Here is a 25,966-nt window from a genome sequence, read left to right as displayed (position 1 = left end):
ATAAATTAATGGTTTATAACCTTTATTTTATTACTCCAGGAGCACTCCATAAATCAGCGATAAGCACAAGCTAGAAAATGATTCTTTCTTTTGTATTCTTTCTCTTTCTTTGGAATTATCAGTGTTGGAAAGGTAAACACTGAGGGTTTCAGAGAACCTCTTGAAATGAGTATTCTAACTGGAATTGTTGTACATATTTCTTTTTCTATTTTCTCTTATGCCGAATACACACATGCACACGTTCTTATATACCTCTATCAACATGTTCTTGATAAAAAAAGTAAAGAAGAGAAAATTAAAGAAGAAAATACAGACTCCCCAGAATCTGGTGATGACTATTCCAAATGTTGGGGCAGGTTCTTTTACTCTGTTTTTAAAAATGTTATATATGTTTTGATTTTTATACACCGTGTCTCTCACTTTCACAGTGAAATTCATAAGGATGAATAGCATACCATTGTTCCTTGTGTTTATATGTGTGTGTGTGTGTGTGTGTGTGTGTGTGTGTGTGTGTGTTATGTCCTCATAGGGAGTCTGGCACGAATATATATATCCAACCAGTATTTGCTGAGTGAGTGAACAAGACTCCTACTTCTGGCCACAGCTGCCCTTTGACACATGTGATCGATTGCTTCTGCCTTTGAGATGACTGTACGCTTTCTGTCTTAGCTCCAGTATGCAAAAGGTTTAGAGCAATTCCTGCACTAAATACCAAATAAAAACTGACCGTGCCGTTTCTTAATCTATCCACGTTAGAAGTCCATCTCGCTCCCTCACCTGCATACTGTAGGTTGTTTGATTTCAGTGTTGACTGTGCACCGTTACGTTCCCCAAGCCGAGCCTGGCAGTGAGGGTGCCTCGTGGTCCAGTGCGAGAGAAACAGTCAGGGAAAACTAATGAGTAATTACAGGTGCGAGGGCGCAGCGACAGCGAGTCAGGGTCCTCCCTTGTTGAGACAGGGCCGTGGTCGTGAAGACAGACTCCAGAGCTTCCCCTGGGCCAGGAGCTGAGGCCCGAGCAGCAGCCGCCACAGACAGGACGGGGCAGGGCAGAATGGGTGGCCAAGCAGCAGAGTCAGAGATGCGAGGACCAGGCGGGAAGGGAGGGCACCCTGCCGTAGAACACTGCGCTGCCCACCCTTCCTGTGCTGCTAATTGCCCCATCCAGGAGTCAGATGAACGAAAGCATCACTAAAGAACTGAGCTCTGGGGAAGCGGAAATGCCTCTGCTGTTGCGATGGTTTATGGCCTTTCAAAGACCGGTCCTCCTGGGAGCCGTGTCTCAGAAAGTCCCGGGAAAATGATCTTTATGCTTCCGCCTAATTCTACTCCACGTCCTCTGGATCCAGGTTTCCCCGATCCCAGCTTCGTTTAGTTATTCAACAAGCCCTTCTGGGCACCTGTGATATGCCAGGGCCTTACAGCGGCTCGGGATTTGGCCCAGTGAGATCATGTTGCCCATGGGGACAGAACCTCTGCGTGGAGAGCATTAGAGCCATCGGGCCTTGCGTGAGACCCAGAGCTGCCTGTGCTGTTGATTCCTTCCAGGGCTTCTGAGGAGCTTTGGGAGGACGGCAGTGGTGTCTGGTGCACACGCTGCATGGGCTTCTGTTTAAGCAAGAGTAGGATCGGGAGCCCAGTGCACGACAAATGGCACCATGGTGGGCAGGGAAAAGGTGGCATCGGAGGAAGCGAAGAGGGGGAGGGGGGCCCTGTACCTGCAGTGTTAATCACTACCCCTCGAAAGGGGACCCCTTTCAAACCACAGTGCTGATGCAGGTCAGGATTGGCTGGGGCTTTCCTTCACCATTTTCTCCACTGGAGAAATTATGGGCACAGCTCCGCAGATGGGAAGGAGGGCTCTTAAGCGGTTGATACAGAAGATAACTCAGGGAAACCAACAGGAAAGTCCTTCCGAGCATAATTCTAGAGAAATGAAATAGCGGTGCAGGCATTTTGAGGATCTACACCTGCTCTCATGGGCAGACATTGGAGCTCAGATGCCCAGAATGGGGAGCTGTGGGCACCTATGTCTTTGGAGGCAAAGCAAACCCCACAGAAGCGTGCTGGGCTGGTGGCTGGACTGGGGACCGAAGGGCAAGCATAGCCGCCCACGGGGGGTGTGGCAGTGCTCATACGCTCTTCATCTCTGTGACGCACACCTTCCGTGGGGCGGGTGATGGTGACGGGCGTTCTGTAAGCATTTGATTGAAAAGAGAGATTAAAGAACCCTTCACATGTGTGCCTTTGCCTCGCCCTGAGCTCAGTGCTGTGGTGTTCAAGGCCCTGGGCCTGTGTGGGCCTGGCAGTGTGCTTTTTTGGGAACAGGGAGTTTGTTTTTTTTTGAAGCACTCTTGACCATACCGACGTGATTTCTGTAGTGAAATAGGATGTAGAATCACACAGTGAGCAATTCAGTAGTAAGCTCAAAGTGGTAGTTTTTATTCATCACTGCCTGCTATGCAGTCCATACTGCTCAGGTGAGACTAATTAATTTTTCCTAGCCTATAATTATATGTAATTCAAGCCAAACCACCTTTTTTTGAAATAGCGGAAGATGCAGTGCTCTGTTAGATATGTGTGGCTGTAATTATCTTTTCTGTGTTGAAGTTAAACTTCAGGAATAGTCTATTTATGACAAAAAGAAATCGTATTTTAGTATAAATTTATCCTTTGAGGATGTTGAACAGTATATTCAGATGTTCCAAGCTGGGCTACACATTAAAACATTTCCATTCAGTAGATTTTCAAAGCTACCATGAGAATTAATACTTTGAGATATTCGAGTAAAACATATACACCCACAAAAAAATAATGCCCATCCTAGAAACTTAACTGAAACAAAGTAGAAGAAGGAGGATGTGAATTCAGCCTGGAGAGATGGAATCTTAGCCAAACAATGGCTTTCCTGAGTTTCTGGAAGTGAGGGTCATGTTCTTCTTCTCCCTGTGGTCCCAGAGGATGACATGCAGTTGACAAGAGGCAGGATGCAAATACTGGATTCAGGGATGGATGGGTAGATAAATGGGCAGATGGATGGATGGATGGATAGAGGGATGGATGGGTAGACAGTTGGATAAATGGGTAGATGGACAGACAGATGATAGGATGGATGGATGAGTGGATATACAGAGATTTGGATAAAAGGATGAATAAATGGATATATAATAGAGAAAGATGTTAGAATGAAAGATGACTAAATGTGAGGGATGAAAATGCAGGAAAATATTGTATAATATAGTGTAGTAAATAAAGTATAACATGCATGTATGCTATGGGAAAATGATAGCGAACTGGGAATGGGTAATATGTAGATGGCTGTCTATTATGGCACACAAGAAGAAATGCTGGGGCTTAGGAGTGTGTGTCTCTTAGGAGGAAATGGTCTGGTAGGCACAGAAAGTGTTCTGCATGGTAAAAATAGAGCAGTGTTTTAAAGGAGCACAATGACATTCTCAGATCAGCAGGAAAAAAACAAGTTTGATGGGAGAGTGCCACAGACATCGGAACACATGAAAGAAAGATGGCATTGTTCCTATCCTCAGTGGGAAGGCTGATTTTTTTAATGCTTGAAACAGATTTACATTGGCTGGGTAATTTAAAAGATACCAGGGCACTTTTCTGGAATGTGAATATTACAGTAAAGGAAGAGACTACTTTTAAGGCAACTGTGATATTAGGTATCTAATCATTCAGCTGAAAATAGTTAAATAGTGTTGATGATTTTAGACACAGGGAGATTAAAAATTTCAAAGATTCATTTAAGAATGATAATAGTGAAAATAATACATTTTCTTTGTATCAAGGAAACTAGCATTCCCAATAAAACATTTCTCATTACAACATAATCTATATTATTTCACTTACTATTATGGTCTTCAGGGGCATCCATTTTCCTACAAATGACTCATGTTTATCTCTCTTTATGGCAAAGTAGCACTTCAGTGTGCGTAAATACCACATTTGCTTTATCCGTTCATCTGTCAATGGACATAGAGACTGCCTCCAACATTTAGCTATCATGAATTGTGCTGCTATAAACATGGGTGTGCATGGATCACTGTAGTATGAAGTCTTTGGGGAAGATACCTAGAAGGGAAATGGCTGGGTCAAATGGAATTTCTAGTTTTAATTTTCTGAATTTCCATACTGACTTTTGGACATTCCCACCCCCAGTGGGGAAGGGTTGCTTTTCCCCTGCAGCCTGTCCAGCATTTGTTATTATTTGATTTCTTGATGATGGCCATTCTCTCTGGGGTAAGAAGGAATCTCGGTGTTGTTTTAGTTTGCATTTCTCTTGTGGCCAGCTCATATGAGAAATCCAAATTATAAATGAAGTGCAAAATAAAAAGAGGACAATTGGATGTAGGGAGACAGATCTTTCTCAAATGGAAAAGAGACCAAGCGATGGAGGAAGGGAAGGAAGAGGAGGAAGGCATGGAAAGGGATTAAGACGTGCTCTGTGCACACACCACCCCACACAAGGAGCGAACATGGTAACATTGTTCATGGTAAACATTGTGCATGGTAAACATGGGCTGATGGAAACAAGCCTCCAATCACAACTGCCTCAATTTTCAGACCTTTAGAACAATATGTCAGAAAATTCTGTGAAACTTTCAATGAATATAATCTATGCTAGTAAGACACTGCAATAACTCCATACTTAGAAATAAGAAGCCCTGATCTACTAGAACACGGGGGACCAACACAGTGCCAGTCACTGAGAGCTCTGGGCAGGTCTGGGTCCCGTGGCTCTTGCTGGCTTCTGCCCCAAGCGAGTAGATGGGGACAACATCACAGCAGAGCCTTTCTTTCAGGGGAGAAAGGGCTGGAGCTCAGGGGTGAATTTCAGGTCCTGACACGGAGGACTCAGGGTAAACCCCAAAGCGCGTGCTTTACCTGACTGCCCACGTGGAGTCAGACAGTGCCTGGAAGATTAATGAGTTGGGGAGATGGCCAGGGTGATGCACAGGACAGAAGTGAGAAGGGCTGAACGTGAGCCTCTGGAGTCCTATAGCAGAAGCGTGCTCCTTGAAGTAGGAATATTAATGTCATTATTTCTTGGATCACATTAGATATACTTTCACAAAATGTATTAAATCGTTTAAACAGATTTAAGGTGTTGAGGATTTCTTTTAGATGAATGATTTTTATGAATCTGTGTTTGTTATATGCAATGTCCATTAACAGTCCTTTTTTAGAAATTCTGCCTTCACTGTCTTATTAATGTTCAGTTCTATTCCTTTTATCTTAACATGTATAAATTATGAGCTTTGTACTGTTTCTGGCCCATTGTCTCACAGTTAAGTTGAGTAGTTGGACAGGCACACAGGCAGTGGAGGTCTAGGAACTGAGTGCTACGGTGGAGTAGGTGCAGGTACGTTAGTGACGGGGTGCCGCTGTGATGACCCCCTTCTTCAAAGAGCTGGGAGTTAGTTCATGGAACCTGTGCATCTTCAGGAGAAGAGAGGCTTCCCCAAGGCTCTCTGCTCAGTGGGGTCCAGAGGTAAAGAAGAGGTATGGGAGAAGCCGAAGAGAAGAAGGAGTTCTCACGTGGGATCAGCAAGCGGTGATGTGGTTTCAGAACAGGGAGCCTGACGCACTCATAGGAGCTGCAGGTCTGTGCAGTGCACTGGAAACGTGTGTGGAGAGGGGATAGCATGACAGGGGGCTGGGGGAGGAAGGAAGAAAGGGGGAGGGAAGGAGGGAGGCAAGCAGTCAGGAAGAAGGAAGAAAGCAAGGAAAGAAGGGAAGGAAGGGAGGAGGAAAGAAGGAAGAGGAGAAGGAAGGAAAGAAAAGAAATGAAGAGAGGAAGGAAAGGAGCAAGGAAGGAAGAAAAACAAGAGGGAGATCCATAAAAATATACTCTGGAAAGCCCAGCAGGCGTTTCAGAGGGATCTGACCATCATCCTGAAAATGGTAACAACCTATTAGCTAATTGCAGGCAGGAAAGTAACATAATGAGGTTGAATTTAGGAAGATCATTCTGAAGGTTGTCTAGGAAATGGACCCACAGAGACCCAGGATCTGCCGGGAGCTGCTGAAACTGTACAGGAAAGTACAGAGGAAGTTGGATTTGGTGCTGTCTGCAGCGTTTATGACTCAGTAGGGCCTGAAGGGGAAGAGAAGCAGACTCCACGGCTCCCGCTGGGCTCTGGCTGGGGAGAAGTGTTGCTAGTGATGTCTCCCCGAGCCCAGAGAGGAAGCTATGAGTGAGGGTGGAAGGAAAGTGTGTGGAGAAAATGCTATTGGTGAACATCTCGGAGTCAAGGTGCTTGGGGACATTCGGGGAGGTGAGCCCCAAATTCACTGGGCGGGGAGACTGGGTAGGAATACAGTTTTCAGAAAGAGGAGGACAAGCCCAGGCTGTGCCCACAGAACATGAAGCCACTGTGTCCCAGAAAATGTATGTGGGCTGGGCCTCAGGACATAGATAAACCCACAGACTGGTGAGTAGTCTGTAGTGACTATTTCCAGGAAAATGAGCTCATCCAGGGAAAGTGTAGGGAGTGAGACGGGCATTTCATGGAGCGCTCTGAGGATGACTAATACTTAATCAGGGAGCAGAAACATAGGGTCCTGGGTGAACGCTGGGCCAGAGAAGGTAGACGCCAAACAGGGGAGTAAGGGAGCATGTCCCGAAGGCAGGCGGAGGAGAGGATGGCCAGGAAGCATGTGGTCTGCTGACCAACATCGTGGCTCCAGCTGGCTCGTTAGCAACTCAGGATCCCAGCCCATCAAATCAGAAGCTATGCTTTAGTGAAGTCCCAGGCAGGGGACTGCCGTGCGTGTTGCCATGTGAGACAATTTAGTGTCCAGATTGTCTGTAGGTTCCAGCCTGGTGTCCAGAGATCCCAGACGGATGGTCTCTGCCATGCTGTCTTACCATATGACCGTGTGAATGTCATACATCTCCAGAACATGCCTTCCTCCCTGTATTACTCACTTTCCTCTTGCTGAGACACAATACCCAACATTACAACCTAAAAGAAGAAGTTTATTGTGGTGCACATTTCAGTCCAGGGTCAACCAGCTCCAAGGCAGGAGGGCAGGGCAGAGGGGCCTGGCGGAAGACAGGAAGCGGGAAGAGAAGGGAGGAGCAGGGAGGGAGATGGAGCTTCCAGGCCATGCCCCAGGGGCCACCTCCTCCTACAGGCCATGCCTCCTCCCACCAGACCCCACCTCCTGACAGCAGTCAGCTCGGAGCCCCGGGATCCAATCTCCTGCCACAGGTCCTGCCTCTGAGCGCATGAGGCCTTGCGGGGACAACTGGACCTAAACCATAGCACTCCTCTACAGCACAGGTTGAGTTTAGTAACTTCCTAGTCGGGACCCGCCTGGGGTGTGGCATTCTGTTCTTTTGCTCTCATGTTCACCTTCTCAGACAGATGCCTCCTCTCTGTTCCCTCCTTGAGGGAAACTGTGGGGTCATTTCCAAGTAACTCATGCACATTTTTCTGTATCACCTTTGTGTTAAATCCTCCACATCCTTTGAGTGATGCATCTTTTTTTTTTTTTTTTTTTTTTTTTTTTTTTTGGGGACTGAACCCAGGTCTTCACACTGAGCTACATCCCCAGCCCTCTTTTATTTTGAGACGGGGTCTTGCTAAGGGTCACATGACACAGTCTTCTTTCTGTAACTCACCTCCATGGGAAGCAGTTACTTATTGTACTATTGTATTATTTAGGGGCAGTAAGTGAAGGAGCCAAATTAACTCACACATAGGAGACAAGTAATGTGTATCATTGTCTTGGTTATTTTTCTCTCATTGCTAAAACAAAATACCCCACACCCAAAATTAAGGAAGGAAAGATTTATTTAGTTTATAGTTTGTGGAGGTTTCAGTCTATAATCAGCTGGCTCCAAGGCAGGGTGTCATGGCACAGGGGCAACACTTCAAGGCGGCACAAGACAGCAAAAGTATCAAGAGCAAAGAGGGGGTCAGCAAGCCTCTTTCCCTCTTTATATTGTATATAGGCTATCAGCTCATGCCCACACCATCTCCGTGCCCTCCTCTTGCACAGGCTTAGGATGAATACAAAGTGAGGACACTGACTCACTGCTGAGTCACATAGTTAACCTTTTAAACTTCTCAAGTTGACAAAAAACAACCTCCTAGAGCAGGAAGGGCATGTCCTTTTCACCCCAGGATGCAGAACTGCTGAGTCACTTGGTTAAGCTTCTAAACTCCTCAAGTTGACACAGTGTATCAACCATAATAGTCATCAAGTCTAGAAGAACTGGTGGATAGAGCGAAGTTAGGGTGTGATCATTTTCTATACTACTGGTATGTCTGATTATTTCACTTCAGTCTTTTCTCTCCATTTCATTAAGGCAGAGGCAGAGGAAACAGCATCATATAATCCGTCAAAGGATAAGAGCTATATTTTCTCCTTGTCAGTGCTGTTTCAAAGGTACTGCCAGCACATGGCACCCCTCAAATCTGTCCTTCAACACAGAGAACTGCTTTGCAGGGTCCCCGGATGTCTCCACGGCACAGCACCCATGCCGCCCACACCCTACCAACCACCGTGCTGGCTCTGTCTGCAGCCACAGCCTACACCTCTTTTTAAAAAGTCCCTGAAAGCTAGAATAATGGGGGCTTTGGAAGTCGTCAATGACAATTTTGTTTAAGCCTTTAAAATCTGTCACTTCAATATTTCTAGTGGCTTTCTAATGAAAACAGAGAGGACTGTGATTCACAGATGGTTTGCTTTCACGGGGTCAGAGTGACATTTCAGTCTCAGATGAGAACACCGTGTCTGCAGGATGTCCGGGAGGAGGGCTCCGTGGGAGAGCGTGGGACAGCGTGGTTGCCTCTCCTGGCTTCTGGTCTGAGAGATGTCCCTGTGGCGCGGGAGGCCACTAACACGAAGGACGTGCGTGCTCCGAGCCCAGCGTCTACTCAAAGGATTCTCAGCTTGTGGGGCTCCACGTCACACTCCACAGACTGGCCATGCAGAAATAGTCATTCCACGGGACAAAAGCAATGGCAAATGGGCTTTCCCCAACACAGTTATTGACAGACAAAGGAGATCCTGAGCATTCGGAGCTCATGTCACCCTGTCTGGTCCTTGGCTAAAGGAAGAGCCTCAGATTCTTATCTTCATGAATGCCCAGCATCTTCGAAGCCAGAGTACTAATTCTACCCTTCTACGACAGAAGAGACTTTCCTATGCACAAGGTGCCTTTAAAAGATCAGCAAGAGGTAGAAGAAGGACATTCAGGTTCTGCTGTGCAGCCAGGTGGCTACACGTGCTCAGGACGTGCTGGGTCTAGCTTTCAAAGCTGGAAGTAAAGATTTTGAGTGTTCTCACTACAAAAAAGTGATATATGTTTGAGGTAATAGATATGCTTACCGTGATCTTTGCATAATACAGTGTATCAAAACATTCTATAATACCATATGGTGATCAAAATATACAGTGAGAGACACAGTGCCACTAGTTCCTCTCAAAATACTTCTTATTTCAAACACATTTATTCCATCACTCTTGCTGGGGGTTTTTTTTCCTGGATGTAGGGTCTCTCTGTGTAGTGCAGGCTTACCTTGAATTCACTTATGTAGCCCAGGCTAGCTTCCAGCTCATGGCAATCTTCCTGCCTCAGCCTCGCATGTGCAGGGATTATTGGCACGCACCACCATACCTGGCTCTTGCTGCTTTTTGAAGCAGTTCTGGAAGTCCCCTTTCATGAATGTCTTCATGAGGGGTGATCAAAAACTATGGTGAATTATGCTACCAAGTACCATCCAACGGGAAGGCAGGCTCTTAAAACATGATGCTGTGTCCCTGTTCACATTATTCACTGCATCTATACCATATGACTTCCGACTCTTCTCCAAGACCAAAAATGACTGTGAAAGGGAAACACTTGGAGTTGATTCAGTACACTGAAGCAGCCGGGACAGCACACCTAAAGACACTCAGGAAAGAGGACTCCAGAGCAGCTGCAGGAAGCAGCAAGAGTTATGGGATGAGTGTGTTTGAAGGGAGGGCAAGGGTTTTGAGGGGAATGGGTGGCGCTGAGTCTTTAAAGGGATAAAACTTTTATTTATTGTATTTTACAATCACACGTCATACTTTTATATATCAACTTTCAAATCACAAAAATAGATCATAAGAACAAGTCAGACAAGTGCTAAAACTTCCAAAGAACATCCCCAAATATTGCCAGGCCACAAACATAGAGTACAAACTAATGCAAAGTGAAAGGGTCCATGGACGCCAGTAAATATACTCCAGTGCTCGAGCAAGGGTTCTGAAGCCATCCGGATGAATGGTCGCATAGCACCGACAGCTCCAGGCTTCGCCTTGTCCTGGTGGACACTGTGTGCACGCAGACTCTGTCCTCTTCCCTGTGGAGCAGAGCCAGGAAGCCCTCATCTCAGGACAGCTGTGGTTCCACCCAGGGAAGCAGATTCTGGTGAGCAAAGTAGCCCTGGGTGTCCCTGCGGGTTCCCACCCCAGCCCCTGTGCATGCCCCCCTTTGGCCTCCAACGCCCCCCACACACACACTCAAACCTGTGCTTCCGGCGCCCCCATGCTTCCTGCCCACCATGCTGGTCCTGGATCCCAGGGACACCTCCACCTCTATGCCCATTGCAGCCCTGCCTGTGACACCCTCAGCTGCTCTCAGCTGCAGCCTTGGGCCCATGCCCACGAGGCAGAGGAGCAAAATCCACAGCAGCATTGTGCTCGCTCCCCTTCTTCAAAGCCCCCAAATCTCAGCCACAGTTTTGAGGCTCCCCACAGGGCAGAAAGGATCCCCTGAACTGCTGCACCCCAACTTATGCTTCTGCGCTGTAGACCACAACTGCCCAACTCCCCTTTCCCTTCTCGTTCCCTTGGCCACTTGTTCCATCCCCTGCTGGGATGGACTCCGGGTCCTTGAAGGACCTGGAGCTCTGACTTGGGCTCTCATTTTCCACCCCACCTTACTGCGTGCTGGAAGGCCTCCGCTCTGCCACCGGCCCATCTCACACAAACTTCACCCTTCTCCACTGTGTTCTTCATCCTTAATCTGAAGCCACCCTCCTATGCCCCTACCACTGATGCATTTCAAAAGGTAAGTCCACATTCCATAGGACACAGAGCTCTATCTAGTGGCATATCCACAGTGCCCCATAATAAGAGAAATAAAGAGCCATCCCCAATGACCATGGAGAAGGGGCTCTCGCAGTTGGTGACAGAGCTTCAGCCATGAAGAACACAGAAGTGGCCAGCAAGTGACAGCCACCACCGCTCCTCTGAGCCATACTGCTCTCTGCTTGTGTGGCCTCCCTGGCCGACTGCTGGCTGAAGCTCAGCCCACAGTGCCCTCCACAGACAGCTCAGCAGGTACTTTGTCAACTCAAAACAGATTTCAAGAGATGTTTTGATGAAATGTAGACTTGATCCTCCTTATACCTTCCAGCAAATCCCAGGTATTTGCCCGGAAAATGTCCACATGTTTCCTGAAATGGCCCCCCCGTGTGGCCACCATTTCCATGGACGCCTCTCCCATCCTCACTGCTTACAGAGCTGCACTGACTCCATCCTGCTCAGCTCTGCCCCTCCACCCAGCCCTCCAGGACGTCCGGAAGCACTCCTGTTCCTCCTGCAAGGCCCAGGCCTTGGAAAGTAGTTCTCGAGGAATCCTACCCAACCGCGCCTTCACCGCCCCTCTTAGTGCCCCCTCTTAGCCAACACTGTCCTTGGTCATAATCCTGCCCCTGCATGGAGGACAAAGGTACTTTCCTGTCCCCCAGACCAGCACAATGTTCCAGAGAGGCATTCTTAGATTTTGGAGTGTCTTGTAGAAATATCACCATCGGAGACCTTGTGCCTGGTCCAGCTGCCTCTAGCCACAGTCTCTTTCTAATGAGGGGATGGAGTAGAAGCTGTTCTCCTTCTCCTTGGTGGGCCCCTTCCCCGTGATCATTTGACCCCAGCCGCTGAGCCATACTGCTGACCGTCACCCTTCTAGAGCTGCATTTTGGAAGCAAGTTTGTGTGGATTTTGTCTTGGGATTTAGTTTCCCACCGCGAGCTCCATCCCACATCAGCGACAAGCAGAGAGGTGACACGACGCCTGCCGCCCAGATTTGTCTACAGAACTCACAGACAGGACCAACTGTTCATCCTGTGGATGCCAAAATAAGTCAGCAGTTGGGGAGGGAAAAGAAAAAACACTGTGAGTTATGAGCACCGCGGGAGAGCACGGCGGTGCCACTGAGGGAGAGTGACCACACCCACTCAGCACCGCCCGCCCATGCCAGTTTCCTGCTCGGCCCAGCACGGTGCCAAGTAGAGGCAGGTGGACATCCCACCTGCCCACGCTCTCTGAAATCAGCCAGCAACTGAGAGCCGTCCCCACTGATGAGCCTCATTAGACCAGCTGTGTCAGATAAGGTTCCGGATGCAATCTCCAGCTAAACTTTCATTGAGAGCACGGTCACGGCTCAAGGGAGAGGGAGCTGGACAGGCGGGCAGCAACACCACGCGCCACGTGAAAAGGTTCACAAAACATCTCTGGCCCAGCACTCTGAACACGGTGTGACCTGCAGGCCCGCCAGGAGCTAATGTGTGTGTGTACGCGAAGACGTCTGCTGTCTCCTCCACACATGGCCTGGGCTCTGCAATGGCACCCTTTTAATGCCCCAGCTCACGCTCCAAAGCGCGCGTTCGTCTTCTCTCTGCTTCAGCGGCGTTTGTCTCCAATGCCTGGGCTATGATTATGAGCATGTCTCTGGCAGTATTTTTCCTTTGCTTATAGTTATCAACTGCGAGCTTCCCAGCAATCTCTGTTAGGATGCAGCAGGCTCTTCTACAATTATTTCTCTGCTTCCCTTTAAATGTGGGGAGACATTTAGAAAACAAGCATGGCACACAAGAAAGTAATTTAAAAATTACATGGATGAAGCTTACGATTCTGGTTTCAGGGATGATCTTTAGCAGCTATCCTCAATAGTATGGCATCCAGACAAGCTGGGTGCCTCTCCTTAGAAGCTGACTTGGTGTCTTGCTAAAATGGATTGCTTTTAAAATTCTGGAGATGGATATCCATGGCATAGCTACTATTTGTGCAAACATCTGGAAGATGGGTGTGCAGAGGAGGCTTGGGACCTCTTCCCTTTTGTGTGAAGTTCAGTAACCGCTTTTGTATGAGGGTCCCACGTATAGTAATATGTGGTGTCACAGGAAACTTCATTGAAATGAAGCACCTTGAAGAGTCAGGCATCTGGGTGGTCTCAGTCTGTCTGGCTGTCTTCTCCTTGGAGCAGGTTCAGTCTGAGTGGAGAGAAGGGCCTAAAGAAGGGATGAGGGAGCAGCCTCAGATGTGCCAGTGCGTTCTCAGGGGTGGTTTTCTCTTCCAGCAAAGTCTGGGCCGACCGAGCACTGCAGCCAGCCCAGCAGGCATCTGTACACATCGCTGACAACATGGCCACACAAGCACTCAACACACACATTAGCACACACCTTCAGAATTTAGACGAAATGGAATGGTGTTTGAAAGGAAGGAAGAGAGTGTAGTTAATCCCGGCAGTGTGCTTTCTCTACTCATCCTCTGGAAACACCTCTGGTCCTGTCCTTTCCTGTTGTCCTCTGGTGACGCCTTGATGCTGACTCGTCCCTGCGGCCTGTGTTGCAGATTGGTGTCCGCAAGGTGTTCCTGAAGCACTGGCATGCAGAGCAGCTCGGCGACCTGTGCCTGCAGCTGCAGAGGAAGATCGTGACCTGCCAGAAAGGTAACCGCGCACGCCAGTGCCTCCGGGCTTCTTAGGGCTTCGGAATTCAAGCTCGTTTCTCACACGCCTGTGTTTGCACGTCAGTGGGCTCAGCATCCTAGCAGACCCCTCTCCATCTCCCGGGGCTCTGTCGGGCCATCTGTGTGGGGTGTTTAGGAAGCCCTGCCCAGCGTACCACACACCTGTCTCTACACCCGTGTGTGTAGGCACTGCCCATTCTTCATTGGGTAGATTCCATATGGAATTTCATGTTAAATTTTCAATTAAACTGTGAGTTAGAGGCAGGAATCCACACACCTTATTTATGCATTTCTCACTTTGCTAAGACACAGGCTACTTAGTCCTTTTAAGAAAAACAAGACACTAGATAGATTGTAGCTTAGAATCTGCAGCAGAAAGAACTCCCCGCCCGGCATATCAGGGCAGGGTTGGTGCCATTGTGCCAAGCCCTTTCTGTCAGTTGCCCCTTGACGGCCAGATTTTGGTGAGAAGATCAAGCCGATTAGCCAAACCATCTTTTCTGTAACTGCTCCTATGCCTTGGGGAGACCCTCGCGTTAACTTCCCTTGGTGAAGCAATGGCAGTATTTGTGGTGAGATCTTCGGTAGCTGATGGGATCTTTTTCATTGTAACTTTGGGTGAGATTCCATCTAGAATTTGTTTTTCTATCAAAGTCCAAGTGACTATGAATAAAGGATACCCTTTTAAAAAGCCGCTGTGCCTCACACATAATGTATATCATTAGCAGATTTTTAAATTTTCAGGTTGTCTACTAGTTTTATTCCTTGCACACAGACAAGAGAAGTTAACCTGCGTGCTGGCTTTTGGTGTGATTTAAAAGGTACAATCAAAAACTACAGTGAACGTTTATATAATTAGTTACAGTAAAAGGCACATGGCCACTAATCTGGCTCAAAACCCTCCCTCTCACTTCAAGCACACTCATCCCATCCTTCTTGCCTCTTTCTGAAGCACCTCTAGAGTCCTCCTTTGTGAATGTCTTTAGGAGGTGGGATCAAAACTATGGTGAATGTGATTTCCTGATGGGAAAGCCAGGCTGGTAAATACACTGTGGTGTCGTGCTCACTCCGCATATTCACCGAGTATGGCGCTGTGCCACTTTCGGTTTTCCTACAAAGCCAGAATGTCCTTGAAAAGTCAGTGTTTTAAATCAGTTCAGGCCATGGAGGCAACCTCTACAGAGCAACTAAAGACACTCGGGAAAGAGGACTTCCAGAACGGCTTCAGAAAGCTTCGAGGAGAATGGGATGAATGTGTTCGAAGCCGGGGGAGGATTCTGAGAAGGACTCAGAGCAATGCATCCTTTACTTAAAAAAGAGTTAATTACTGACTGTATTCTTATGCATAGTATATCATGAGCTTCACTCTGATATAGTTCGAACTCTTCCTCCACCAAGGGAGCCTGCTAGGTTGCCAATTCAGGTTTATTTTTTCGGTTTTCCATTTCCCCCCTGGACTCCAGTGAGCATGGCTAGGTGGGTCCCGCCCTTCTCTGATGATACACAGTGCTGCAGTACGTACCCCCAAGGGTCTCTGTTCAGAATTTAACATGTCCGGTAACAATCAGGTGTGTGACCTCACTCCCAGTGAGGGCATCCCTCTTGGCCATTGCAGATCTGTTCCATACAGAGAGTCCCTGGACAGAGGCTGGTGTTTGTCTCTGCTCAGGTGCCCCTGAGTCCCCTGCCTGAGGGGAAAGGACAGGAGGGGGCGGTCTCCTGCTGGCGTGGTCTCCTGCTGGCACGGTCTCCGGGCACCGGGCTCTGACTGGGGCTGATTCTGATGGCCGTGTGCATAGACAGCCAGGGGACTCTCCAGTCACCCCCATGCCAATGGGCAGTGCTGACCCCGTATGTGACCCTCAGGCCCAGCATGACCTCTGCCCCTGTCTCAGCAGATATCTCTAGAGGCCACCTCTGTGCCCAGGACAGACTCTGGCTCCCGAGGAGATGCAGCCCTTCCTGCAGCAGCAGCATTGCCCTTTGGAGCCTTGCCCTTTCAGGGTCACCCCAGGTTCAACAGTCTCGTGGCAGGCTCTAAGTGGTCCCCTGAAGCCACCTCTTCCGTCCTGGGGTGGGTGACCCAGGCCTCCTGGGTTCAGGATGGATCTTCTCTCTCTTATACCCAGTCCCTGAAGCTTCACCCTTCATCCGTGTAGGGGAAAAGCAGGGCCAAGGGTCTGCTCCAGGACCCCCTTTGAGGCCCCAGTGGTGAGTCAGCACTGCACCAAGCTGGGTGACCCCTGAGCCCCTGCCTCACCTGGAGCTGGTTGGATATGCAGACTCAGCCCCAGCTGCACCTGGATCCATTCTGAATTTACACCCACCGCTGAGACTGGGCCAGGGAGCCTGGCATTGGAGGTAATGCTGTGTGCAGAACAGCACGCCAGCTCTCCAGAAAGTCTCCTCAAATGTGATGAGGCATCTGGGCTCCCCTTCCATCAGGGACCCCTGGACATTTCTCTTCTCTTTAGCTACAAAGATGAACTTATTGCCCACAGCCGACAGGCAGCAGAAATAAACAGAAACTCTCTGGCCACTTTTAAAACATAAAGATTGAGAATGATCTTGAAGACAGTGTCCCAGTAAAAATGGTAATTTCAGGTATTGCATAAATGAAATAATGGACGTAAAAGCATTTTGAGTATCGCGGGCTCTTAAGTGCAAATCACCGATTGTGGGTTTTTATTTCTGCATCCCTTAGAATGGCTCCCTCAGTCCTTTCTCTGATACTAGGTTTCCTCAAAATTTATATAGCCTGGGGTCTTTCCCAGTTTTTAAAAAGAATTCCATTTTTTCTCTTTGTAATTTAGGGAAAAGAACACCGTCACTTTTAAGTGCAATCGCTATAATTTTAGATCATTCCTACAGTCAGCGTTCACTCTCACTCACCCATGTTCACCTCGCCCTGGATGAATAAATTCCATAAATGAAGATCTCGTCATGATCGATATCCTAAAAGCAGCCTTTGGAATGATCAGAAGGACAAGTAGCAGTACCCATTGCTGGCAGTTTATTTGCATTGCTTGTCCTTTATTAAAGGTACCACCTATTAGCAACTTGTGTAACCGTTTTAAAGAATCTTGGAAGGCTTCCAGCAATGGACTCTGTGGGTGACGCTGGGAGCCCTTTGCCAAGCAGGGCCAAGAAGTCCTAAGCGTCCACCTTGGTCCTTGATTCCAGCACCCTCAGCTCCTCACCTTCACCTTCCAAAAGTCAACTTTGCCATTTTTCTAATGTGCCGAGAGCGAGGGGTGAACCAGTCGGGTTACGGTCTGTGCTTCTCCTTCCTGCGATGGCCCTGTCACCTAGTGCGTCTTCACTTTCCTCCCGCCTGAGAGTCCCAGAGGCCCGGCTCTCCGTCTACTGTTTAGCTTTGCTGCTTTTAGAGTAGTTCAGCGTGACTGTTTTACAACCCACCGTATGCGTCTGCACCCCAAAGTAACCCCACGTGTAGTGTCACCATCTAAAAAAAAAACCCAAACACGAAGATAACGCCTGTGTTCCGGATGCGTTTTCCTCATAGGAAAGTTGTGCTCAGCTCCCCAAAAGGCATCAAGGGGGTGTCTTCAACAGCGCCCCCACTGGCTCCTGTGTAGATATGCAGTATTTTCCTCAAGCACTTAATGTTTTACACACGTCTCCCTCCCGCATGGACAAGAATAGCGTGTCCTTGTCACATGCGCTGGTTTCCCTTTCATCCACAGCTCCCTGCAGCCTTAGAAACCCGGAGCTGGAATGCTGCTGCACCTCAGAGCTCCGCAGTCTGCGCCTGTCCCCCGCGGCCCTGGGAAGGGGCCGGCCCTTGTCTTGTCCATGGTCAGGGACACACACAGCTCCCTTCTCAGGAGGAGACCGGCCCCGCTCCACCTGGCTAACGGTTCCCAGTCCTTTCTCCGCTGGTCCCAAGTATGGCTCTCTGCGAGCCCCTGCTCCATGCTGTGTTCCTGTCACATCCGCAGGAAGGCAGGCAGAGGGAACAAAGCAGGCCTCGGAAGGGAGACAGACAGACCTGAATCCCAGGTCTGCCTCTCCACGGTTGGCTTCCCCTTGAAGAATTAGTGACATTAAAAAAATTCCACTGTCCTTGTTCCCAAAATGAAGATGATCATTTATGTCATCATTTGGCCTTGGCATTAAATAGTATAATAGACTGCAGTGCACGTTCAGGTGCCTTTGAGTACCAGTCTTTTATTTTTATTTTCAATTTTCACACTTGGCCCTTGCACGTTAGTGATTTCAAAGCATTTGCACTCACATTCCCCTGACTTTTGCACATTTTCCTAGGTTTCCTTTCCTGGTGAGCAGGCACACACAGAATCTCTCTGGAGCCTTCAGTGCGGTGTTTATTTCTGTGGGAATTAAGTCAGTGTCCTGTAATCAGATATGTGTGATACTTCAAAGACCAACTCCACAGATCTTAGCTGTGTCTGACATACTCCAAGATAACAAAAAACAGTCATTGATTCCAAAATGGGAGCCACAGCCCCAAATTCTCGGGGTTTGGAGCTGCATCTTTCCCACCAGGCTGTCTGGGTCCAGTTTGTTACCAAAGTAAGTGGGGGTCCACGTGCCCAACACCACCGCCTGGTCGGGGACATCACTTGTCACGTCATCCTTGCTTAATTCAGAGATTGTCTTAATGTGAGATCGCAGGGTTTTAGTAAAGTCTGACAGGGCTAAAGGTTAATAATCTTATTTCATAGCTGGGAATTTTGTTTGCACGCCGGGTTCTGCCCCTTTTCCCTCCATTCTCTGACGCAGGCTTGTGTTCTTTTGTGAAGTTATCAGAGGGTTTCTAGCCCGCCAGCACCTGCTCCAGAAAATGCGCGCCAAGCAGCAGGAGGTGCTGAGAATCAGGAGCTTCCTGCAGGACACAGAGGACCTGGCACTGCGGACCTACGATGCCCTCGTCATCCAGAACGCGGCGGACATCGCCCGGGAGAGCGACAGGCTCCGCAGGGAAGTGGGCACTGCCTATCCCAGGGACAAGGCAGGGACCAAGGGCAGGCCCGAGGAAGGAGCCAGAAGGTAAAGGCAGGGCGGTGCGGCTTTGATTACCTCCGCAACTGGCTGAGAGGTGTCTGGGGATTGGAAATGATGCTGATTCAAAGATCAGTCACCCAGGAAGCGCTTACGGGAACGGGCATGCACGGTGTGACTCAAAACTCACCAGCAATCTAGAAAATGCTTTTCTGCGCTTCCCTTCCATGAGTTAAATGCAGCATGTGCGAGTGTCGTTGCATAAATAATTACTGCTTCCCCTGCTACCAAGCCTTTGTCCCTAAGTACCTCGAGCGCACTCAGAGCTTCACAGCCAGCCCTCTGTTTCCATGGCAGCGAACACACAGCGGGGCCCTTGCCAACCTCACGTAGCTGTGCTGCACGCAAGGTTAATGCATAGGGATTTCCGGAAATCAGACCCAGGAGCTGAGATGCCACTATGAACCGTAAAGGTAGTGAAGTCAGTGTCTGGATTGTGGCTGGGCGTGGTGGCTCATGCCTGTCATCCCAGCACTCTGGGAGGGCGAGGCTGGAGGATCACAAGTTCAAGCCCAGCTTGCCCAACTTAATGAGACTGTGCCTCCAGATAGAAGAATTCAAAGACGAGCTGGGGATGTAGCTCAGTGTGATGTCCAGAACCAAATCCACACACAGGGCTGGACATACTGTATTCCCCTGTGTAAGTGGTTACATTTTCCTTGCCAGCATGGAAAGCTATACAGAATAGAAAGCTTTTCAAGAAGAAGTTCACTTGGGGTGCTGAGCCTGAAATAGAAATCTGGGACAGCCAGGGCTCCTCTTCCTGTTGTCACTTCCTCCCCAGGAAGGACGCTGGAGAGCTGGGTCCCCACCGAGGGGACCCTGGGCAGAACCCTCCTCCTCCTCCGTCACCGCCTGGTCAGGGGATGCGCACTTTTCCCGAGGAGCTGGGCGACACCTTGTTGCTCTCCGGAAACCACTCTCGTTCCCCACGACTGCCTATGTCAAAGCATTTTTTTGTTGTTGTTACAGTGCAAATGGCAATGTGTCTCTTGCTAATTAGCTTCAAATATCTCCGTGATTAAATGCTGGAAAAAAAATCCCTTTGTACGGAAAACTGTAATTAAACATTACAGGGGAAACAAATTATCCACTGAGTGCCACACTCGCATCTTCTGCGATTTCATTTTCTACACGGGCGACTGGCTCTGCCGGGTGGTGGATGCGGCCCTGCTGGTGCTCTGCCACAGAAAGATATAATTACAAAACTAGTGCTCGGAAACTCCTTGCAAACGGGCACACTGGCATCTCGCTAGTATATGATTACTTTGACATGTGAAGCTAGAAGGAACTTTATACGGCAGATAACTACTCATTCTAAATGGCTTCCAGAATAATATTTATTATTTTCTCTGCTGGAGCTATGTAGTCACCCCAATTTCCCAATTGCATTATGTATTTATCTGCCTGATGGAAAATTAAGTGAAGATGCATTTGTCTGTTTATTTATTGAACACCAGCAGTTCACTTGGCACCAGGCAACCACATGGAGTCACAGGAAAAATAATAGTTTTGCACATAATTAAATAATTGCTGGTGGAATTTAAATGGGAAGGAAGAGAGAGAGGAGATGAGCCAGAGGATGTGAAAAAGGGAATCTTTGGTAGCTGCGAGCGGCCTGCACGCTCCTTCTGCAAAGGGAAATGGTATGAACTCTAGCATTTGATGTATCAGTAGCTCCCTGTTAAAATGGATTTCCCAGAAATTATCATGCAGGTTGAAATTCTGACTTTTGGATTTGCTTAAGAACCAGAGTGTGAAGGATCATTCAGTAGTGCCTGCTGGAAAGTGTGAGGCTCCTCTAGGAGGACTGGGCTGGGGGGAATTTAAACAAGGATGCTGAAGAGTGCCCAGGGTACTCGTGGCCCCTGAGCGGGGAGGCCGGCCGGGTGGTCTTCCCCGGTGGCTGGTCACCAGGCAGCTGCCCGCACACCTCCAGCCGGGCATGTCACCCAGGGCGGGTTCACTGTTGTCCCCGAATAATGCATCTGGGCCTCTCTGGTCTGTGTTGTTTCCCCCTAAGAGCCGAAGACCAGGGTGGGTCCTGGCACACGCACTCCAGCTCTCCGTCCACCCGGTCTCCATCACTGCATCCTGCATTCAGCGTGGATGACAGCAGCGGCCTCCCGTCGCCACGGAAACAACCTCCGCCCAAGCCCAAGAGGGACCCCAACACGCGGCTGAGCGCCTCCTATGAGGCCGTGAGCGCCTGCCTGTCCGCGGCAGCCAAGGACCCGGCTGGAGACGGTGAGCCGGGGCACCCGGGAGCCTGTGGTGGTCGGCCTGCTGACTTGGGGCTGGGGGTGGTCCTAGTACATTCTTCGTAGAAATAAATCCAATTGCTGCCTTCCCAGCAGCCCTGTAATCACTAAATATAAATATTAGTCATGCAAATCTCCAAGCCTCTTAGGGAAAAGCTCCTTAAGTATCCTCCTCCTCACTCCGCACCCACGCTGCGGTGAGCTAGCGGCCTCAAAGCAGATCGATGTACAGTACGAAGCTGGCTGCCCGTCCATGCAAACACTCACTCGTTAAAAGTCCCACATATTCCTCAGGCTTTCCCGCGATCACAACCTGAGGGGAGACAAAGTCCGATTCTCCATGGGGCGAGTGAAGCACTTCACACCCAGGAGAATCGCCGCAACCACATTCAGCCAGCACAATTCGGGGGCTGACGACAAGGCTGCGTGTGGAGAGGCTACAGACACACGTGCAAGACGTGCCAGGGGCACTGCGGCTCCCTTCCCGGCCAGCCCCTCGCACAGATCCAACCACATAGGTGGTAACTGTTGCTCAACGGTTAATTAATTATGCGTTTCATTAGCACGTTTGCCGTACATAACCATCCCGTTCCGGCGTGGAGGGCGCGTGGACAGACACACCTTCAGTCATCTTGCATCGCCTTCCCTCTCCTCTCTCTCCTTCCGTTCAAGTCCTGGTCCCCTTCCCATTGTGAAAGCGCTCCCTCCCTGTTTGCGGCTGTCTGCCTTTTATTTTGCTCCTGAATATGTATTTGTACTTTGGGTTTCCTGGATGAGATATGTAAGCGTGTGTTTCTGACTTATACAGCGGCTAAGGAAATCAGTATGGAGAGTCCTCAGAAAGCAGAAACGAGAAATTCCATTAGAATCACAGACGTCCTGTTGTAGTTATCCACTCACACCCACGGTTAGCGAGCACAGCTCATAAGGGCCACACCCTCCACGCAGCCTGTGCGTCCCTCAGCAGAGGGCCGGGTAGAGAAAGTGTGCTGTGCACAGTGCAGCCCAAAAGAAAGAGGACTTGGGGCTCCATTCTGAAGTCTCAGGAGAAAAGGGCTCCACACGAGGGCAGAACGTCTGGTGTGGTGGCACACACTTGTCATCCGAGCACTGTGAAGGCTGAGGCAGGAAGGTCACTGAGCAATTGAGGCCAGCCTGAGCTACAGAGCAAGACACAGTCTCAAAAACAAAAGAACAGGAAAAGGCAAGATGACAATAAAAAAGAAAGGTAAGGCGAAATCACAGGTTTAAAACTTTGGATTCGTTACTACCATTCAAAAAGCAGCATGCCGTCTCATTAGACCTGGAAGAGATTTATGGAAAATCTCACTTATGGGAACCTAATTTCACTCCTGTGTGATGATCAGGTAGCCGGAGAGCAGGTGCCCCCAGCAGGAGCACAGGTCTTTAGCTTTAGCTTTAAACAAAGCTAACACTTCCTTTCCTTTTCAACCTGCTACATCTCCGGGCTTTCTTAGGACACACCGTTTTTAGCATTGGCTCCTTGGTCTCCTTAGGCTGATGTGCATTTCTGCATTTTGGAACCTGCTCTAAATCGATTTTTACAAATAAGAAAATGAAACCACTTGACCATGTTTGCTGCTTGGGTTTGGGAGCTTTACTGGGTCAGAGAGCCACTGGGGACTCAGGCGCTCCGTCTGTCCGTGTCTGGATTTCCAGTCTGTGGTCACAAAGACAGCTCCACCACGTGTGACGGGCCAGCTGTTGGCAGCCGCTCCGGTCCCATCCGGGCCAGCTGGGAGGGTGGTGAGATTCCGCCCCCGCTCTCAGGCCCACGCAATGCCAGCTCCTCCTAAAGCTCGGCGGTCAGACGTTGCAGTCGCTGCAGTCAGTGTAGCTTCACATGCAGCTCCGCTGTGGCCAGCGCTGTGAGCGTCTCTTCTTGGATGTGTTGGCGTTTCTTCTTCTGTGCAGTGTCTACTCGTCTCACTGGCCTCCTTTTTGATTTGGCCTTTTGTTTGGGGGATGGGGATCCAATTCTCTTTTTAGTTCTCTCTGTATTCTAGATACCAGCCTTCTGAGGAATAGCTGGCAAAGATTTTTAAGAAACCTTCTGTATTGTTGGTGGGAACATAAATTAGGACAGCCACTGTGGGAATCAGTTTAGAGAATTCTCAGAAACGTAACACTAGAAATTCCATTCAACTCAGCTGTTCCCCTTTTAGGTATCTTCCCAAAAGAGTTAAACAGTGATCCGTGCACACCTGTGTGTATGGCAGTACAATTCCTCGTAGCTAGACCTTGGAAGCAGCATACATATCCATCGACAGATGAGGTGATAGAGAAAATACAATATTTACACACAATGGGAGTACTACTCTGCCGTGAAGAAGGATAAATTTGAGTCATTCCTAGGAACACAGATCTACCTTGAGACCATACTGTTAAGTGAAGCAATCAGACACACACCTACATGTCACGCGGTTTCTCTATATGAGAAACCCAAAGTATAAATAGAGAGCAAAATAAAGGATAGGTAGTGGAAGTGGGGAGGAGGATCTTTTGCAAAAGGGAGGGGGACCAGAGATGGAGGGAGGGGGGGAGGGAGAAGAACCAAGATGTGCTCTGCACGTGCACAACCCCCACACGGAACGTGAACGCTTCACCCCACACATGTGCCCTGAGCAGCAATGACATACAGCAACTGGGGCGTGCCCTTCTCTGGGGTCGTGTCAGCACAGGTGGGAACTGTCCTCTGTCACAGCCAGGCCTCCCCGACACTCTGGCCCCTCACTGTCCTGCTTGCCAAGTGATAGTGCTGGACTGCTGGCCCCTGGCCATAGTTGGCAAAGCCCCCTCACGCTGTCAGCGGACAGGACGCCGCGTGTGGGGTCCACCTGGGGCCCCGCTTCTCCTCGCGGCCGTCACCCTGCAGCCCGGCTGGTCCAGGCAGGACGAGAGCTCAGTCTTCTCGGCTTTCGTGCCTCCAAAGCATTCGACAGTTCGGAAACGGGCTGTGACCCTCTGCAGGCTGAGGCAGGCCGGACGCCGAGGAGCACGCTCCTTCCCCGCCCCTCCTCCTGCTGCTCCCCGATGTCCAGGCATCGGGGAACTTGAATTCGGAGCAGCTGGGGCTCCACCCGCGGCCACCCTGGCCAGGCCCCAGCGCACACGGCTTCCCCTGCACCGCGACAGCCTCGTGACTGCACGGTGACACGGACGGGCCAAGGCCTCCACCTCGCACTGCGCTGGCTCCCTCCGGCCTCACTCACGCCACCTGACGCCCCCGGGCCTCTCTGGTGGCTTCTCCGAAGGCCCGGGTTCCCCAGCCACACCACAGGCACCCATCCTGTCTGTCCCTCGCGGTGCTGAGTTGAGCCCAGGGCCTTCACCCTGAGCAACATCACTTCTTTTCAACTTTTTACCATGAGGCGGGGTCTCAGTAAGTCACAGAACTGCCCCCGTGGGGCTCAATCCTGTGATCACCCTGTCTCAGCCTCCCAGGGCGCGGGATGACAGGTGAGCACCGCCACGCCTGGCTGAGTTTCTCCTTTCTCTGGCTGCAGCCCATTCCCAGTACCGACGTCTGCCTTGTGCACCTGCCCGTGTGCCGGAACAAAGCGCTCTGCAGCGCAGGGGCACCAGGCTCTGCTCACTGGGACACTCTGTGTCCCTGATGTCCTGGGCGGGACGCCTGAGCGCGGCAGCAGGAGCACGCGGGCCTTCCGGCCTCTCCCGTCCACACGCCCTGTGGAGGGAGACAGGAGCCGCGTGGCCACGAGGCGGGGCCTCAGGGTCGGGTGCAGCCATCCTCTCCACACCGCCCTCACTCGGCAGCCAGACACCCGGGTCGAGGTGCTGAAAGAGGCAGAACACCACCAGCCACACATCTGTGAAACTATTCCTGCCCCAGAACAGCTCTGAGGTCCTAACGCCATGAATGGGGCAGGGGACTGCTCTGTGCGGGCCGGCCGCTGGCACATCCTGGAACATGGCTGTGACCTAGGCAACGGCACATCTGGGATTTGATGCTGTTGGGCTGCGGCAGATCTGGCCGCCTCACGGACTTCATTCCCGGGGGTGGGGAGCCGCATCCCTCTGAGCACAGTGAGCCCCGGCTGAGCGCAGGGTTTACGAACCACACCTGTGAGCTCTGTTCCTCTGAGCTGGAGGATGACGTCACCCTGTTCGCAGTCCACACTGAGGCCAAACGAGGGTGTGCCCTGAGGTGAGGGTCCGGGGGGTGGGCTCTGGGGTCCCTCCAGGCCTGCACCAAAGCATCCCTGGTGGCCTGGGCAGCCTTGGTTTGGCTAGGACCCCTGGGAAGGACAACTCAGCTGAGCCTAGTCCTGGCTCACTGAGCAACCTGCTAACCGTCCTCTGTCTTCCTGCTCCAGCTCTGACAAGGCCCAGGCCCCACAGCGATGACTACAGCACCATGAAGAAGATCCCCCCACGAAAGCCAAAGAGAAGCCCCAACACTAAGCTCAGTGGTTCCTATGAGGAGATCTGGGGCCCACGGCCCCCAGGCGTGGCTGGCCAGGTGGGTGCACGCCAGGTCCCAGGGACCCCAAGCGCACCAAGGACTTCACCTCAGTGCACCCCACAGCTGCCACTGCACCTGCCCTTGCCCCCAGAGGACGATGACGACGACGATACTGAGCCGGTGTATATCGAGATGGTGGGGAACGCGGCCAGGCCCGGGGGCCCTGAAGCCCACAGCCCGGAGCAGGGGGAGTCGGTCTACGAGGAGATGAAGTACTTCCTGCCCGAGGAGGGCTGTGGCCCGGGCGCCGGCTCCTGGCTCCTGGCCCCAGCCCCCGCCCCGCGGGACACGAGTGACATCCCCGCGCCCTTCCCCAACCTGCTGCCGCACCGGCCGCCCATGCTGGTCTTCCCGCCCGCGCCGGCCACCAGCTCGCCGGCCTCGGACGAGTCCCCGCTGACGCC

General features: G+C 50.5%; 1 protein-coding gene across 1 annotated transcript in view; it reads left to right on the top strand.

Moving 5' to 3' along the window:
* The window catches only part of LOC102016228 (unconventional myosin-XVI), a gene marked incomplete at its 3' end in the record, with an annotated part of 353,926 nt that extends 327,960 nt beyond the window's left edge, over positions 1 to 25,966 (top strand). Inside the window, 4 exon segments of the mRNA XM_013515827.1 lie at positions 13,635 to 13,731; positions 18,536 to 18,782; positions 20,818 to 21,041; positions 25,414 to 25,966. Coding sequence (XP_013371281.1) covers positions 13,635 to 13,731; positions 18,536 to 18,782; positions 20,818 to 21,041; positions 25,414 to 25,966 — 1,121 coding nt within the window.

This window comes from Chinchilla lanigera, unplaced genomic scaffold (assembly GCF_000276665.1).
Source record: "Chinchilla lanigera isolate Chin_1 unplaced genomic scaffold, ChiLan1.0 scaffold00003, whole genome shotgun sequence".
NCBI classification, from domain to species: Eukaryota; Metazoa; Chordata; class Mammalia; order Rodentia; family Chinchillidae; genus Chinchilla; species Chinchilla lanigera.
This window is presented reverse-complemented; position numbering and strand designations above follow the sequence as displayed.